At 43.6% G+C, this 17,285-nt stretch overlaps 2 protein-coding genes across 2 annotated transcripts; both read left to right on the top strand.

The window, feature by feature from the left end:
* Window positions 1–392: 392 nt before the first annotated feature.
* Window positions 393–9,381, top strand: LOC133477273 (bifunctional apoptosis regulator-like). Its single transcript, XM_061771862.1, has 9 exons — window positions 393–532; window positions 1,353–1,609; window positions 1,932–2,030; window positions 2,111–2,210; window positions 3,163–3,332; window positions 3,904–4,045; window positions 5,809–5,988; window positions 6,088–6,284; window positions 8,280–9,381. The coding sequence occupies exons 1-9, from the start codon at window positions 491–493 to the stop codon at window positions 8,470–8,472; spliced, it is 1,380 nt and encodes a 459-aa protein (XP_061627846.1). The 5' UTR covers window positions 393–490; the 3' UTR covers window positions 8,473–9,381.
* A 403-nt stretch (window positions 9,382–9,784) lies between these two features.
* Window positions 9,785–17,252, top strand: txndc11 (thioredoxin domain containing 11). Its single transcript, XM_061771849.1, has 13 exons — window positions 9,785–10,130; window positions 10,794–10,890; window positions 11,269–11,388; window positions 11,554–11,651; window positions 12,376–12,505; window positions 12,616–12,709; window positions 12,783–12,895; window positions 12,970–13,173; window positions 13,367–13,952; window positions 14,155–14,336; window positions 14,417–14,529; window positions 14,832–14,912; window positions 15,239–17,252. The coding sequence occupies exons 1-13, from the start codon at window positions 10,006–10,008 to the stop codon at window positions 15,762–15,764; spliced, it is 2,469 nt and encodes an 822-aa protein (XP_061627833.1). The 5' UTR covers window positions 9,785–10,005; the 3' UTR covers window positions 15,765–17,252.
* Window positions 17,253–17,285: the final 33 nt, after the last annotated feature.

Here is a 17,285-nt window from a genome sequence, read left to right as displayed (position 1 = left end):
GGTAACGCCACAGACGCATTGTGCTAATGACAAGCTTCAAAAGTACAAATTTCCTTTTTGCACTTTCAACAAACCGGACGCAATATCTTCAAAAACCTTCACCACTGACGAAAAAAAAACACTTTCCCTTCTCTCACATTTTATGATTAATCATCCATTTATTTATTTTTTTAGACAGGTTTTGATGCCGTTTGAAAATATTGCCCGGTCATTTTGTGCACACGGAAAATGAACAGTATGAAATAATGTACAGCGTGAGCATTGTTGCCACTTCGGCATGGCTGGCTGCCTCCACGTGGAGGTGTTTTGACCCCCGCACGCCCCCCGCCGCCGCCCGAGAAGAACACGACGAGGAGTAGGATGACACGCTGGCGTCCGCGTGCAATGAGTCAGGAGAAGACAGAGTGGATTCATGTCGGCGACGTTGCTCTCTCTCCCACAGATTTCGTTCGAGTTCACTCGTGGAACATAACGTGAGCCGAGTGGACCAATGTACGTCACCTATCGGCGGCGGTTCGGTCTCTCTTCCAAGGTACGGGTTAATTTAGCAAAACAAAACAAAACAAAAAAAGAAACGTCCGACTAGTTTCGTCAAGCTCCAGATAACAATGAGTGCTTATTGTGTTTTTTATGGTAGTAGCCGACTAGCTTGAAATTAGCTCGCAATTTAGCTAGCCAAAACTTTTACCACGTTAACAAAACGGCTATGTTCGAAGTTATATTACCTCGTTGTTTTCGTAAATGACACACGCCTTACGCCACAGCTGTATATTTAAGAGTACGCTGTCAAGGTGTACAATTTTGTTTCAACGACATTTTGTGACGTTTGGCTCTTCTCGTGCTGTAACATCATTCCCCAGCTTCGTTCTGGTTATGATATTGCGTATAAACATTAAGGTATTTAATGGTTTTATTCTCCGTGTACAGCTGAAACTGCAACCAATGCTCATTCGTGTGACTCAAAAGTGAAACCAACTGGAGCAAACTCACAGACTTCCGACGAAATGAGGTGTTTGTTGACTTATAATTAAAATGACTGAGGTTTGTGGAAGTGTAGATGAACACTGCTGTAGTGGCTTTTTAGCAGTATATGCTGAGAAAACTATGCTTTTTAGCAGTATATGCTGAGAAAACTATGCAGGAACATCCATCCAGCCATTTTCTATAACCCTTATCCTGTTATGGAGCCTAGCCCAGCTGAATTTGAGTGAAAGGCAAACTACACCCTGGACTGGTCTGCAGTCAATCACATGGCACACACACACACACAACCATTCACACTCACAACTATAGGTTAATTTCTCTAGTCTGTGACATCATTTCACATCTATATTCTGTAATTTCTGCCCCAGATGCATGAACAGGATTCACCAGCCGGCACCCAGGAAGCACATGAAGACATACAGTCTTCCTCGAGTGAGCGAATCTCTGAGCAAGAGTTCTCCTGCCACTGTTGCTTTGACGTCCTGGTGAACCCCACCACCTTGACCTGCGGCCACAACTACTGCCGCCACTGTCTGGCCCTGTGGTGGGAGTCCTCTCGAAAGAACGAGTGTCCAGAGTGCCGCCAGAGGTGGGAGGGCTTTCCCAAAGTCAACATACAGCTGAGGTAGGATTTTTCACAAGGAGACTAAATCGGTGAATGTTTGCCTCATACCTGCCTGCATCTCACTTAGAGTACTTTAGAATCCAACTTCCACTTGGGAAGTCATTGAATTACAGTGGAACTTCACATTTCCAGTTCTATGTTTATCACACTTCTTTGTCATCACTGTGGTGCCATCACAAAAACCAAAGTTACACGTGTGATGCAAATATAAATTGTAGCAAAGCAAAGCAAATGTTTCAAGGCTTTTTCTTGTCAACGACTGACCAAAGATGCTCATTCACATTTGCGCTTGTGTTCACACGATGCTCCCCCACCTTCCCAGTGAGGCAACTGACAAGTTGTTCAGCGAGGTTGTACAGCGGAGGCGAGTAGAGATCCAAGATAACCCCAAAATCTCCCGAATTACACTGGCTTTTGAGAGGTAAAGTCTCCTAATGACATCGCTTTTGAAGCTGACTGTGTCCACCTTGATGAAGCAGTTGAATGTGTTTGTATGTTTAGGTATGGCGACAATCTGGGCAAGTCAAGGACCAAGCAGCACAAAGCAGCAGGATTTTTATTTTTCTTCTCTGGAGTCTTTGCTACCCTCTTGTGTGGTGCGGTATGTTATAAATGGATTTATTTATTTGCATTGTTAGCATATTATTGCCCAAAATCTTTTTTTCCCCACTGTTTTATGCATAATATAGGTCAAAATGAGTCTGTGACATGGTTTAAGTTTAACATCTATGCAATTTGTCGATCGTATGCAATAGCGGATGAAAAGCAAAAGGGAGGAAAATGAGTTGATCAGAATCGGGCATCGTTGTGATGTAGGTACCCTACACATTATTTAATTACCTGCCCACTTCGTGGTCAACTCAAATTTGCGTGACGCTGCGTCGCAACAGCCAGTTGGGATCGAGAACACACTGCGTCACACACGACGTCCTGTAGTTGTTGAGCAGAACAATAGAGAAGAAAATGATCTTTGCTGTTTGTGTGCACCTCGAACATTCTCGGGACCGTACGAAAAAAGAGCAGGCCTGGAGAATGTTTAATCTGGAATATCGACAAGGGCGGCATTCTGTTTGGGGTGGCACAGTTAATTTCTTTCCATTCTCTTTTATTCTGTTTACAAAAGTAATTTTGGTGAATTTCGGGGAGTGGGGGGGGGGGCTGGAATGGATGAATGACATTTAAATCCATTTCACTGCAGAAAATTGAAAAATGGATTTGCTATACAGAACAAGTGAATTGAGTTATGAGCATGGTCACGAAAATAACCTTGTAAGTCAAGGTACTGCTGTATAATCAATTATGCAGCACATCATGTAGTATAAATACCTAGCAACTAAGTGTAGCCAATTTAATCTGTGGCAATAAGTGACCAAATTTCATGTTTATTTTGTCAGTGTGACATTTAAAGTCAGCATGTGTGTGTGTGTATATGTTTGTTTGTTTGTGTGAGCGTGTGCTGCTGTTGTACATGTAAACAGATGGCAATATGGTCCCGCTTTTGTTGACACTTACACTGACTGAAGTTGTTGTAACACATGTATATGTATTTGCAGGTGTCATTGCTGTTGTATCAGGGGAGCAGCAGCCACGAGGTGGAGCAAGAGGACCTGTTAGTCGGTCATCCCGCTTTGCAATGGACGCCAGACCAAATGATTTTCTGGCTGACGCACTTGGGACCTGAACTGTCCAGCAAGTCTTTTCAGCCAGGCAGTATCAATGGCAGGTACAGAGGATATAAAAAGTCTACACAAATCTGTTCAAATTGGGGGGAGAGGGGAATTAAAATGTAAAAAAATGAGATAATGTGCAGACCCTCCTATAACTGAGGATGTGGCTGTGTTCAGAATTAACCAATCACATGATGTGAAATGAGTCAACACACACCTGTTGCTATTTAAAGTGTTTCCGATAACCCAAATTAAAGTTTAGATGATCCATAAAGCTCTTTGCTGTCCTTATTGTTAGTCAATTCCTACGGCGCAAGTCGTGGTACGCGGAGAGCTACGGTTGTACATGACCCCCAAAAATAAAATTAATTGTTAGTTGAATAAATGACACTGGAAAAAAGTAATCTTAGTGGCGATAATGTCTATTATGGATTACCACAGATCTTTTGTATGCTGCATCATCACAGACGTTTCCTTTACACAAATGGTAGAGCAGAATTGGACTTAAGGGGTAATTTGAGCCATTAGTCGTCAGTGTTTCACGCATGTACCTGAATGCATCATGACACACGTAACAACGGATGCAGGCCCTTGTGTGCTCTGCGTTCTAACTTCACTGATTTTCAGATTACTGAGGACACTGGAGGAGAAGGAGCTGTGGAATCCACCTTACGACATCCAGAATCAGGCTTACCGAAACGCCATTCTGGCTGAACTCTACAGACTTCAAGCCCTTGATCTCAGACCTCAGAACCTGTGGGAATACAAGGCAAGATAATCCGAATTCCATCATCGTCAGTTTTCTTGCATGTATAATCGTACCTTGACTTAAAAGTTTGACGAAGTATTCCGTTAAAGCCCCCCACATACAAACAATGTTTTTGTTTTTCATAAATATTTCACTGTGGTATATAAAAACATCATAAAAGAAAATGTGAAGAAATAAACAGCTTTTTTATAAAATGTAATTACTGTACGGACTGTAGTAGTCGTGTTGGATGTGTGCCTTTAATGGGCGTGGCCTAGTGAGTGACATCAGGAGCTGAAACAGGTTCGTCTGCGTCTCGGCGTGAGTTATGGCCGACAGCAACTCCTTGTTAGTGTTCTCATTTTGTATTTGCGTGCTTGACTCCACATGCGAGGGGATTACAACATTTAATTCCATCCATCCATCCGTTTTCTGAGCCGCTTCTGCTCAGTAGGGTCGCGGCCGTGCTGGAGCCTATCCCACCTATCATCGGCCAGGAGGCAGGGTACACCCGGAACTGGTTGCCAGCCAATCACAGGGCACATACAAACAAACAACCATTCGCTCTCAGATTCACACCTACGGGCAATTTAGAGTCATCAATTAACCTACCATGCATATTTTTTGGGATGTGGGAAGAAACCGGAGTACCCGGAGAAAACCCACGCAGGCACGGGGAGAACATGCAAACTCCACACAGGTGGGCACGGGATTTAACCCCAGTCCTCAGAACTATGAGGCAGACGCTCTAACCAGTCGGCCACCGTGCCGCCCAATATTTAATTGCTCCATTTTTTGTTTCACTCACACAAGGGCAGTGAATCTGAACATGAAGCAAAAAAAATCAACCGAGCAAGAGCTTGTAACTCAAAACTTGTAAGATGGGGCACTCGTAAATGACGGTACCACCATACAATCATTTGTTTGGAGTAACTAATAGCATTTGAATTACAAAATGCATGTAATTGTAATCCATTACATTTCTGGGAGAAAATGTTTAATTAAATTACACTTGCTTTTGGAAATTTCCATGATTACAAGTTTAGTTTTTTTTCATATGAGTTCCTCCTTCGAAAGTCTTATCCCATTCTGCTTTAGTCTCAAACATGACAAACATGTTTCCAAATATGACCTCGATGCACCATCTTGTGGTGCAATCTATTAGTTTGTCTGAGATTTTGAAAAGGTTAGATTTATAGTTACAATTTTGAAAACACAAAAGAACATTGACTTTTGAACATTTTTACCTTTATAATTTTGGACTTTTTTTTATTAAACATGATTCATTTATCTAATCTTTCATACTAGGTACGATATTGTCTAAATTGTGTATATTTGTCATTAGGTCAACATGGTGTCATCTATTCCACATGCTGTAGCTGTGCACATATACAGTATATGTATGTGTAGGCCTATATACTGTATTTACGTATAATGCAACAAAAACAAATGTTCTTTTACATTTATCATGTTTTGTTATCAGTTTATTTGTGTAGGGTTTTGTTTAATTCCAAAATGTATTATCTATGGTTTGAATCCACTTTTTTACAGGAACCATCCAAGGCTCCTGTTGACGCATTCATTCAAAATTAAGAAAAGTAATCAAAATGTAATCAAATATAATTAGTTATATTACTTTGAGAACGTAATTTAAATAGTTACACTACTATTAAGTTTTCAACAGGGTAACTTGTAACTGTAACCAACGTCATTTGCAAAGTCATCTTCCCAACACTGACAATCAAATGATGCCTGGGAAACATGTTCTTTTCTCTTTCCATCAGGCGGCCCATTCAGGGAAGTCTCTGTTCCTGCTTTACGCCATGAAGCGCTCCCCTCGCCTAACGCTCTTCTATTTGTACTTATTTGACTATTCGGAAACCTTCCTGCCCTTCCTCCACACCTGCTGCCCACCCATCGCGCTCGCCAGTCCAACGGTGGAGAGCCGGCCCTTTGACTCACAGGTGACAGTTTCCCAAACTGGTCTTGAAAGTTTTTTTGTTTTGTTTTTGTTTTTTTGGCATTCTATGATGTAACAACAAGGTGGTGTTCTGGCTCCTTAGACGGAACCCAGCTGGCAACAGTGGAGTGAGTTCATGGTCAAGTACTTCCTGCTCCCGTACCAGCTGATAGCGGAATTTGCCTGGGACTGGCTTGCCGTCCACTACTGGACGTCTTGCATCGTCATCGTCCATGCCGTGCTCCTGTCAATGCTGGAGTGCTGCTCTCTGTGGAGACTCTGGACCACGGCTAGAATCAGGTATGCCGCCGGCGACTAGTCCTCCACGTGTTTAACTAGAAGGCTATGGAACATTTGTTCTCTACAGTAAACCCCTGATTATCGTGGGGGATATGTTCCAGACCCACGTGCAATGAGTGAAAACCATATAAGAAACCTTTTTCCCCCCCCCAAGTTTTACCACTCCCACACACTTTAAAGACTTGAAACACATTGAAACACAAGCCTAAAATTTGCATGTTCTCCCCATGCCTGGTTGTATTGTCTCCGGGCACTCCGGTTTGCTCCCACATCCCAAAAACATGCATGGTAGGTTGATTGAAGACTCTAAATTGCCCGTAGGTGTGAATGTAAGTACGAATGGCTGTTTGTTTATATGTGCCCTGCGATTGGCTGGCGACCGGTTCAGGGTGTACCCCGCCTCCCGCCCGATGATAGCTGGGCTCCAGCAGCCCGTGACCCTAGTGAGGATAAGTGGTAAAGAAAATAGATGGATGGATGGATGGATGGATAAAATTCTATATTGTGGTTCATTGTTAAAAATGCGTTTTTCAGTATATTTACTGTAATTCCCTTGCACGTAGGAAAGGAGAGCCACAATTGCCCATGCACTTTTCAGTTATTATTGAACGCCGGGAGAATCTTATCCATACATTTTTAAATTGTATTTGTTTTTAATTTTTAATTGTATTATTATTAATTTAATTACATTTTATTGTATTTAATTTTTATGAATACCATTTTCTTTTATCTACCTTTAATAAGCCTCCTGTGAACAAATGTTGCGAATTGGCACTTGTGCTAAAGTACTTAATTCATTCACTGCCATCCTTCCCAGTTAACATGGATATTTGACTTTTAAAGCCGTCAATGGCAGTGAATGTGTTAAAGCAATGCATCTGGTTTACCCAATGTTTTTGTGATTTCCATAGGAACCATACAACAAATTAATTTTTTAAAAACAGTAAAACACAAACAGAATGAGCACACTCACACAAAGAGCTGCTCTAGGCCATAGCTCTTAAAGGCAGATACTGTATGTAACACACAGACACTACAATAGGTACAGTATTTTCTAAAAAAAAATTTGCATGTCCAAATACATTTTCAATGTGTTTAAAAAGTATGTTTCAGTACATTTTAATGTGTTGATATGGTCTCTATATCGGTGGGTCTGGAATAAGTCCCTGGGGATAAACAGGGACTCCCTGTTAATTGTAATTATTACCTTCATTCATAACCACATTTTGTGTTGTGTAATCATTTATTTAGAGCACTGTTGCTACACAGGCTACATAAATAGCGTGACATCATTTCACAGGACAGTGTGTAACTCACTAATAATTTAACAAATGAGAAAAATGTGGTTGAGGTGTACAATCAAACATCTGTCATGTTTGTCCTGGTAAAAAGTTAAGGCCCTTAGCACTCACTCAGTATCACCCTCTGCAAAGTTAGAACAAAATTACACCAGTTGAACCCGTTGAGGTGAAATTGTGTGGACATGTCTATCATGGCTGAATGCACGAAAAGGTCTCAAGGACCCATGTAGGGAATTGAACAGAAAGTTGTCCATGTTCACAAATTCCAGGGCTCATGCTTTGACAAATATCAACTAAGAAATGTGCCCAAATAGAACTCTAAATTGCCCGTAGGTGTGAATGTGAGTGCGATGGTTGTTTGTTTGTATGTGCCTTGCGATTGGCTGGCAACCAGTTCAGGGTGTACCCCGCCTCCTACCTGATGATAGCTGGGATAGGCTCCAGCACTCCCACGACCCTTGTGAGTATAAGCAGCTCAGAAAATGGATGGATGGATGGAAGCCCTAATCGGAAGCAGGTATAATACGAGACAAATTGGAAAGCTTTTTCTATACCTATGTCATATAACTTGGGCAGAGCATAGAGTCAAAGTTTGCTCATCATTTCCAGGATTTGCCATGAAAGAGGGAGTCCGAGGGCCTGTTCACCGCAGCTCGCAGCGGTAATAACTAACATTTGTTTCCTTTGTTATTAGGGCCCTCCCTGGTATGATGTGGAACCACGTGTGGTCGATGTTATATCAGGGACTCGCCTTCGGCCTCATGTGGCCTCTGGTCCCACAGCTGGTCTGCAACGCCCTCTTCTACTGGGCCCTCTACATCAGCCCCCTCATGAACGTAGACCTGTTGGTGCAACAACTCCGGCACCCACAAACGGCGGCGCATTAATGTAGCCTGCGAGCCGCTAAATGCAATGAAACAAATGTCTGCTGGATGAGCCGTCATTTGCTCCGCTGTCAATGTCCTTGCAGCTGGTTCATTTGCTGCATGAAGTTCTATTTTGTCCTGACGTCTCTCTGCTGGAGTGGAACAAGAGGGGGACATAGAACAATGATGGCAGTGCTGCGCTTTCGCAAACCATGTTGCCGCAATGAGCCTGAGAGCGCTCGTTTGTCTGTTCCACATGTTAATGGTTGTCGAGCTCAGCCTCAGTGTGTTTTTGTTAAAGTTGAGGAACTGTTTAGATATGTTATTTTTTAAATTTTTATTTTAATTTTTTTAACACATTCAACGTACCTAATTTACCTGTGTAATAATAATTACAGCGTATTAAATGTTTCTTGAAACTTGTGAAGAACAAATGTTTTCACACGTCACTCCAACAAGAATGCCAATCTAAGGAAGAATGTTCCAGAATAGATTTGCTTTTATTGCTAATAAATGAAGCATACTTTTTTTTTTTTTTTATAAATCCAGAAGAATGTGTATACCTGCTTTCACTAAAGCTTTTTTGAAAGACAACTTGATTATGTTCATTTGCACTTAATGTTCAACACTGTGATTTTTACCTGCAGCTTTTTCATGTTCATTGAAAATAAATATTTACTTTTGGAGTTGTTTACACTATATATATATATATATATATATATATATATATATGTTTTTTTTTTGTTTTTGTTTTTTTTACTGGGGTCGTGTATGGAAGAAATTCATGGAGGACCAGTGTTGGATAACGGGAGGAGGAGACGACCAAATTTGAAAAATGACAATTTTTTTTTTAAATATCCTCCTTTTGTAATATTCGTCACAGATTCTTCAATTGATTTGCTTTTGTAATAAATATAAATTGTGAAAAGACTTTATGGACGCCCTTTTTTTCAATATTTTATATTGAATTTAGTAATGTTTTCTATATACTTCGGCTGATGCTTATAGACGCCCCCACACGCACACACAAAAATGCATATTATATTTAAATTCTTCGTTGAGCAAATTGACCAATTATTGCCCTCTAGTGGCATCAAGCCTTCCAAATGTTCATACAAGTGACGTCACGACAATGTAAGAGACCGTCAATCAAGAGAACGTCAATTCCAAAACGCATAATCACGAGGGCGTATTATGAATTGGTAATTATAATTCATGTAACAATTTGATCATTCTAAAATCATTTTTCAAACGCAATACACCTGTTTTAATACATTTTCATGCCGCCGTCAGAGGGTTGACACCCCCTGAGAGCTTTTCAGTGATGGTCCCTGACGTCATTGTTGCGGAAGTGAAAAGTGTACGTGGGGAAGAAAGGTTGGTCGGACCGCCTTCGTGAAGCTTTCTTGCGGTCTACGCGTACGTCCAATCCAGCCAAGCTCCGTGGCCGCCGCAACAGAGCTACAGCACCACCCACCCAACGACTGACGTCGGCCAAATGGCTCGGGGCGTATAAAACAAAATGAGACGAGGAGGAACCGCCGACGGGCTGTAATGCTGCGGCGCGCGCGGCTTGGTCTCCGGCAGGTGCTGAGTCTGATGGCCCGGAGACCGGCTCTCCTGTGCGGGGCCATCGTGCTCGGAGTTCTGCTCGTCCTGGCTGTCAAGTTCACATGCAGGTACGCGGCGGCGTTGCTGGCTTTTACGCTACTAGACACTGCAAATCCAATAACAAGACACGGTACGCCTTGTCTGTCAATGAGCTTCTCCTTCATTCAAATCCAATTACTTATTTGCCTTGATTTACGAGTTTAATTGATGCCGTGAACGCGCTTGAATCGCACAACACTCGTATCTTAAGTCGTCTTTACCCATTGAAGTAAATAGAAATGCCATTAATCTGTTATAGGAAAAAAAAGCTTCTTCTCCATTCGAATCCAATTACCATGTGCTGCTAATGAGGGTTTAAACTGCACGTGTACCTTATTTTACAAGTGCTTGGTCAAAATGTGCTTTTCTTTTATATTTTTTTGTTTGTCTTACAAGCAAAAATTGGACGTATGACTGAGCTTCAGGCATTCAACCACTAGATGGAAGCAGTGAACTTTGTGCCAGTAGTTTGCCAACTTTGACCAAAGTCGTCTATCTTAATCCTAACACATAATGCGAAATGCCATAGGCGGGCTATTGCGGTATAGTAGTTATATTCCTTGAACCAACTTTATTGATCTTATTTTAACACAAACGGGGCAGCAACATATACATACAAAGTATAGAACAATACTAACAGCCATATATTCTTCATGCACTGCCAAAAACGTTCAATTGATTTTTATTTGCAGTCGTGCAAAGAACGTGGTGGCAGCGGCTCGACCGCCATTGCGCTTCTTCTCGCCTGAATCCCCAGTAGTGGATCTCTACTTGGGTCAGCTTGACCAGGTAAGATCACAAGTGGATGTATTTGCGAAAGAATCACTGAATTAAAATTTTCAAGCTGTGTATAATGTTAGAGTGGCTTAAACTTCTTTTTGGGTTCATTTCAGTTGTATTTATGTATTTCCCCCCCCCCCAAACATTTATTTTGGCACGTTGTTTGTTACTTTTATGTGCATTACAAATTGAATCATTATTTAATCGTGTCAATGTTCAAACTGTGCATGTTGTTATTGTGGCTTTGATTAATAATAAACATACTTTTTTGGGAATAAAACGATGATGGTGGTACTTGGGGGGCTACATATTTCTCATTTGTATAATTGTAATCGGATACTATGTCTGTGACTTTGCAGTACTTCTGTTTGTCTTTTTCCTCACTAGGTGGAGCGTCTCAGGAACGTGGCCGAGGTGTCTTTTGTCTTCTTCTACGCGCCGTGGTGCGCCCATTCCATGGCTGCCAGGCAGGAAGTCCAGCTGGTGGCCAAGAAACTCTCCAAACAGGTATGCCAAGAGACAAAGAACCTCTCAACACGATGCCCAATTGCCCAACAATTTAACGTCGTATCTCCACAATTGAATACGATATCGTTCTGAGGCTTTGCGCACATTTTCAGCAATTATCTTCAAACCACCTGTAACACGAGTCGTGATTATCGAACCTTCCAGGTTCAGTTTGTGGCCATAAACTGCTGGTGGAGTCAAGGCAAGTGCAGGAGGCTCAACCACTTCTACAAGTATCCCATCATCCACCTCTTTTACCGGCAGTGAGTAAAGACACTTATTATGGAGTTGTTCTTGTTCATAATTGATTCTCATTAGCTAACCAGAATTGTTATTGTACAGGGAGGGGATTCAAAAATGGAAGATTTATTTCTTTTTTTGTAGTCGACTATAATGTGATGAAAGTCGATTTAATCACGGACGTCATTGATGCATTACGTTTTCGACGGAGCGGCAAAGAAACAAATAATTGAAAATACACTTCGCCATTAGAGTGAATGGAATTGTTGTAATTAGTGGCAGTCGTGCGCATTCTTCTCTTCAACTTACCGACAGGTCTCATCTTGGGTTCAATAGCATCGCGTGTTGTAAAATGGAAAATTGTAGCCACTCTGTAAAAAAAAAAAATTAAGCGTTTCACTGTTTATGTTTCACATGTCCTTTTATTGTATTTGATGATTTTGCAAGTGACTGTGTTACCGATCTGATTTTTCTTCTTTTTTTTTTTTTTTTTTTTTTTTTTACAAATGCAAGGTGATTACAAAAAACTTGGCTAACCACCGAGTACGTGGCGCAAATCTGACTAACATATCGCATCAATTGCTATTATTGATCGATCGAGCGTTGGTTTTTCGCGTTCTATCATATCTAATCTGTTGTATTTAATCTATTTAATCAATTTAATCTAATCTATCTAGCGGTATTGAACCATTGTCGTGTAAATACAACGACCGTCCGACAGCCGACTAACTGGTCTTGCTGCGTCAGATTCGGGCCTATCGAGTACAAGGGTCCGTTCGTGGCGGCCTATGTGGAAAGTTTCATCCTCCGAGTGATCACGCCGCTCACGTATCTCCCGTCAAGAGTCGCACTGAGGGAGTTCCTCTCCTGTCACGAGGTACCGGATGAATCGACGCACTCGTGCACAATATCTATACATATATTTTTCATTTATTTTTATTTTTTTACAAAGTGTGTTTGGATCTTAACTGAGAGTCTGCTTGCCAGCCGCGAGTGGTGGGCTTCTTCCAGTTTACCTCTTCGCCTCAGCCGCCGGGCTACATGACGTATCTCGCCTCTGCCCTGCAGGCCCTAAAAAGAGGTAAGGAGGTCATCTCGAGTGTCTGGCTTGTTGCTCCTTTGCAGAATATTCACTACCGGCGTCACATGCACAGATTTCCGGGGCGTGGTCCGGTTCGGGGTGGTCACCAACAGACAGGTGGCGGGCGCCATCTCGCTGGAAGACGACGAAACTGTTTACCTCCACAGAAGATTTAACTCTTCTTTGGTGAGCAAACGATGTAAACGCAACACTTTGCGTAGTTTGACCTGAAATAACAGCGTCGTCACGCTGCTTGTCAGATTTTCCCTCGACGGGAACGCAACTTCACATCCCGCGCCGTATGTGGCTGGGTGTTTGAGCACCACGAGAGCGTCCTGCAATGGCTGCAGCCGCCGGGGACCAAGTCTCGGCTCCTGGAAAAGGAACTGACCAAAGGGGCCGCACTGTTGCTTTTCCTGCCGCACGATCCTCTCGTGTCCGTGCCGGACGGCCTCCTGCAGCAGGTGAGCACGCTGTCAGGACGAGATCACGTCGGAAATACACTGAACGACATACACACGTTATTCGGCACTAAAATTCTTTATTTTATTCCCCCCACTTTTTTTTCCCCCCACTTCCAAATTCCTAAATTTCCCCCGCACACACATTTTCTACAGCATTTCAGTTCAGCTATATTTTTTTGTTTCTCTGTCCAAGGTTGCAGACGTGGCGCTGCGTTATCACTCGTGTGACACACAGAACCAACACTTGACGTCCAGCTCGCCGTGCTGCCACTCTGTGCCCGTCCCCGACTCGGCCGTGTGGTGTGAGGTGTGCCCGAGCTCGTCGGCACGCTGCTCGTTGCCCTCCGCGCTGCAGTCCGCACACAAACGCCGCTGCCTTCACTTTCACTGTAGCAGCTTCCTGCTAAGCTACAGCCCACTGAGCCAACACAGTGCCTGCTGCGGGAACGTCGACCCTCGACGGAAGGACATCTCACAAACCGAAGAGGTGTCCCGTGTGCAAAATTCCTCTCCTTCCACCGCCACGTCTTCGTTCGACGCCCTCAAGGGGCTCCGCTGTCAGACCAACAAGACGCTCAGGTTCTACGTGCTGGACGTGGACCTCAACTGGCCGCTGGCGGAGAGGCTGGGGGCGCCGGGAAACGGAAACGGCTCATTACGGCGCCACCGGAACACCGACGTGCAAGGGGACGGCTCCTTTGTGGCCATCGTGAACCTGAAGGACGAGGTGCATTACGTGCTACAGCGCAGCCCCGCCGCCACGCTCGCCGAATCTCTCGGTAAGCCTACGACCAGTTGTCGTAATAGTAGTATATACAATAAATAAGAAATAAACACAATGACTAGAATTAACCCACATGGCATGCTTTGTTCATGCATGGGCTATCCCCCACAAGTGGTCGGGCTCTGCTGTACATAGTTTTTGCCCCGCAGCCTCCGACGAGATGACATTCTGGGATTGCGTGTTCATGTTTCTTCCAGAGGCCTTCATCAGGAACTTCAGCGCCCCCTACAACCTCCTGCACAGACACTTGGTGGGCGAGGACTCGAGAGAACGCCGAGCCACGAGTCAGGAGCGATCCCAGCAGCCCGAGCCTCCACGGCCGCTCATCGCCGAGCTGACCACGTCCTCCTTCCTGCCCTGCGTCATGGACCTTGAAAAGGTGACCGACAGGCCTGTCTGGCTTCGCGCCCTCCCTGACCTCAGATCAGTTTCAGCATCATCTTCCGATGTCTGTTGCAGGATGTGCTGCTTTTCTACTACACTCAGTGGTGCGGCTTCTGCTCCGTTCTCAACCACGTCCTCATCCAGCTGGCTCGATTGCTGCAGCGCGACAGCGGCGTCACCGTCGCCAGGTGGGACGCTACAGTAACAGCCGTGCCGTGCGTTCCGAGTTCACGTGTTTGTGGTCGTGGAACAGGTCGTCACAAAAAAAAAAAAAGACAACTCACAACACAGCACACCCAAATATCCAGAAGTCAAATAGCTACTAAAACTGACATGCATCGTTGAATGAAAACAAGGAAAACTCAGTGTCGCCATTCAACGCAAGTAAAAGGAAATAAAAAAAAAAATCACAATGATGAGATGGTTCAATATAGTTCAAAATATGTTTGAAAACAATGTTTAATAATAATAATGATGTCTTTATTTGCAGGGTGAATGTTGCACGTAACGACCTCCCGTGGGAGTTCATGGTGGATCGTGTTCCCACCATTCTTTTCTTTCCACGATACGGGTGAGAGGAATCGGTAAAGTTCAGAGTGCGAATGGTCGTCTCTCTGGGTTCACAGAGGAAATATAACATTTTCTCATGTTCGGTAGGATGAGTCTGAATGCGTGTCTCTCACCATTCATTCTAAGTTTGGGGGGAAAAAAATGGATTCAATGACAATAGTGTAATTGCTCGTCCCTCAGCATTCATGGGAAAAAAAATACTAATTTCGACATGGGATTAGTGTAGTAGCAAGAGTGTGAATGCTTGTCTCTTAGGATTCATTATAATACACTATATGAGGTATACAATGTCATTTACAAAATGTCATTGTATGTTTGTGTTTGAAGAAAACAACTGAGCGTGAAGTTTCCGGATGATCTTCGCATCACTCTTCCGAACCTCCTGCGCTTCATCCTCAAGCACTCCGGCTCGCGTCCCGACACGGACGAACCCCGGTCGCCCGACACTCGGGACGCTTCGGGACCCGGCGGCGCCGTCCTACGCGCCGAGTTTGAGTCCCTCCGCCACGAGGTGCAGGCGCTGCACCGTGCCCGCGAGCTGCTTTCCCAGCAGCTGGCGCAGCTTTGGCGCGACAACCGGCAGCTGCGGTTGGACGCTCGCGACCTGGCGGCTCAGAACGCCGAGCTGCGGAAGGAGCAACGCAGCTTGGAGGAGCAGCGGCGGGAGAAGAGCCGACAGCTGGGCGAGGCGCTGCGGCGGCTGCGGGAACTGGCCGACGCCTCGGAGAACCTGCTCAATCAAAACGCGCTGCTCAGGATCGTGATCAAGGCTCTGAAGGAAGAAGACGCCGAAGTAGTGGAGCCGGAGGAGGGAAAGGACGCCTCGGAAACGGAAAGCCATTTGGCTTCCTGACGGTTGCTACGGGAGATGGGAGCACCGGAGGCGGGAAGGGATGAATTGGCAGTCTGTGAAGTGAAAAGACTTGGTAGCACAGTGGTACCTTGACTTAAGAAACTTACATTGCCAATTCGTCCCCAAAATGGGTGCTTTAAACCAAAATGGCAGACTTCCTGTTCAATTTCAGGCACTGTTCATTGAGACTTTTTCATGCGTCCTGTCTCGATAGACACTACGATCTTTGAAACCGGTGTCACGCGCTGAACTTTCCTAATACACTACCGTATTACTTTCACTTACGAATGCCCCAACTTCAGATTTTTATTTTTTTTTAATTTGGGGTAAAATTTATTTTATATGCAAATAAATTGAGTTACAAGCTTGACCACAGAAGGAATTAAACTCGTAAGTCAAGGTACCACTTCAGTTGGACAGAATCTCTTGGACGAGGTTGTCTTTGAAGGATGCCTGGAACCGACCAATATGAACCTAAAATGTCTGATTCAAAACAAAATGGCAGACTTCCTGTGTCTTTTCAGGCGTGGCTTCCTGAGACATTTTTTGTGGGTCTACTCATGATAGACGTGCCAACCAAATTTCGTGTTGTTAAGTGAAACTGGCTAAATTTTCAAACTCGTCATCATGCTAATAAGCTAACTAGGGGATAAGACTCAGCTGTGTGCAGACCTCCACCAAGGCTAACATTCCTCCTTTCTTTGAAATGCCAACGGTCGTGTTTGAAGAAAGAAATTGTTAATAAGGTAAATACATCACTCAGGAGATAAAATCTCAATTTCTAACGTCACAAAGGTGTCTTATTGTATTTCCAATTGAGCAGACATGGAGCCACGCCCCCCCCGAGCACTTCTCTTCACACAACCACAGCAATGTCTACCAAAATTAGCACGTAATTAATTTGGTATGCTGTCATTATTCGTCGACAAATTCAATTTTTAATGTGCAGTTTCTGTTCAGCAGACACCGTTTTGCACCCATTGGTTTTGCGTGAGCTTATGTCACATGTGTCCTATTGCATTTCCCTTAACGCTTCAAATTCTACAACCGCAGCAAAGTCTAACCAAATGAACTAATTCTATTTCAAATTTGTGCACTTTTTCTTAAGGCGACGCCAATTTGTGTCCTTTTTATTTTCATTGAGTGTGGTGAAATAGTAATACCTGTCGTATGTGAGCATCGCCCAATGACAAACAGGACTACTTTACGGGGGGTAATAGGAATCGAGCAAATTAGAGTAAATTAAGTTTTGGGTTTCAGTGCCAATGACTCCATCTTCCTTACTTGCTTGATGATTGACAGTTGTACACGACTTTGTAAATTTGAACACTTGAAAGACTTTTGTGTCCCAAAGGATTGATCTATTTTTACACTTTCAATCACTAAACTTATTTCTATCGAACTATTCAGGTATTGAGATGCTGCAACTGTTTGTGTGAAATATTGAGCCGTGTTTTTTACGAATTAAATTTTTGGGGATCTTTGCTAGCCAGTGTTTTTTTTTCTTTCTTCATAGTTGAA

This window comes from Phyllopteryx taeniolatus, chromosome 4 (genome assembly GCF_024500385.1).
Source record: "Phyllopteryx taeniolatus isolate TA_2022b chromosome 4, UOR_Ptae_1.2, whole genome shotgun sequence".
In the NCBI taxonomy this organism is placed as follows: Eukaryota; Metazoa; Chordata; class Actinopteri; order Syngnathiformes; family Syngnathidae; genus Phyllopteryx; species Phyllopteryx taeniolatus.
The sequence above is the reverse complement of the archived record's forward strand: the minus strand, read 5'-3'. Positions and strand labels throughout refer to the sequence as shown.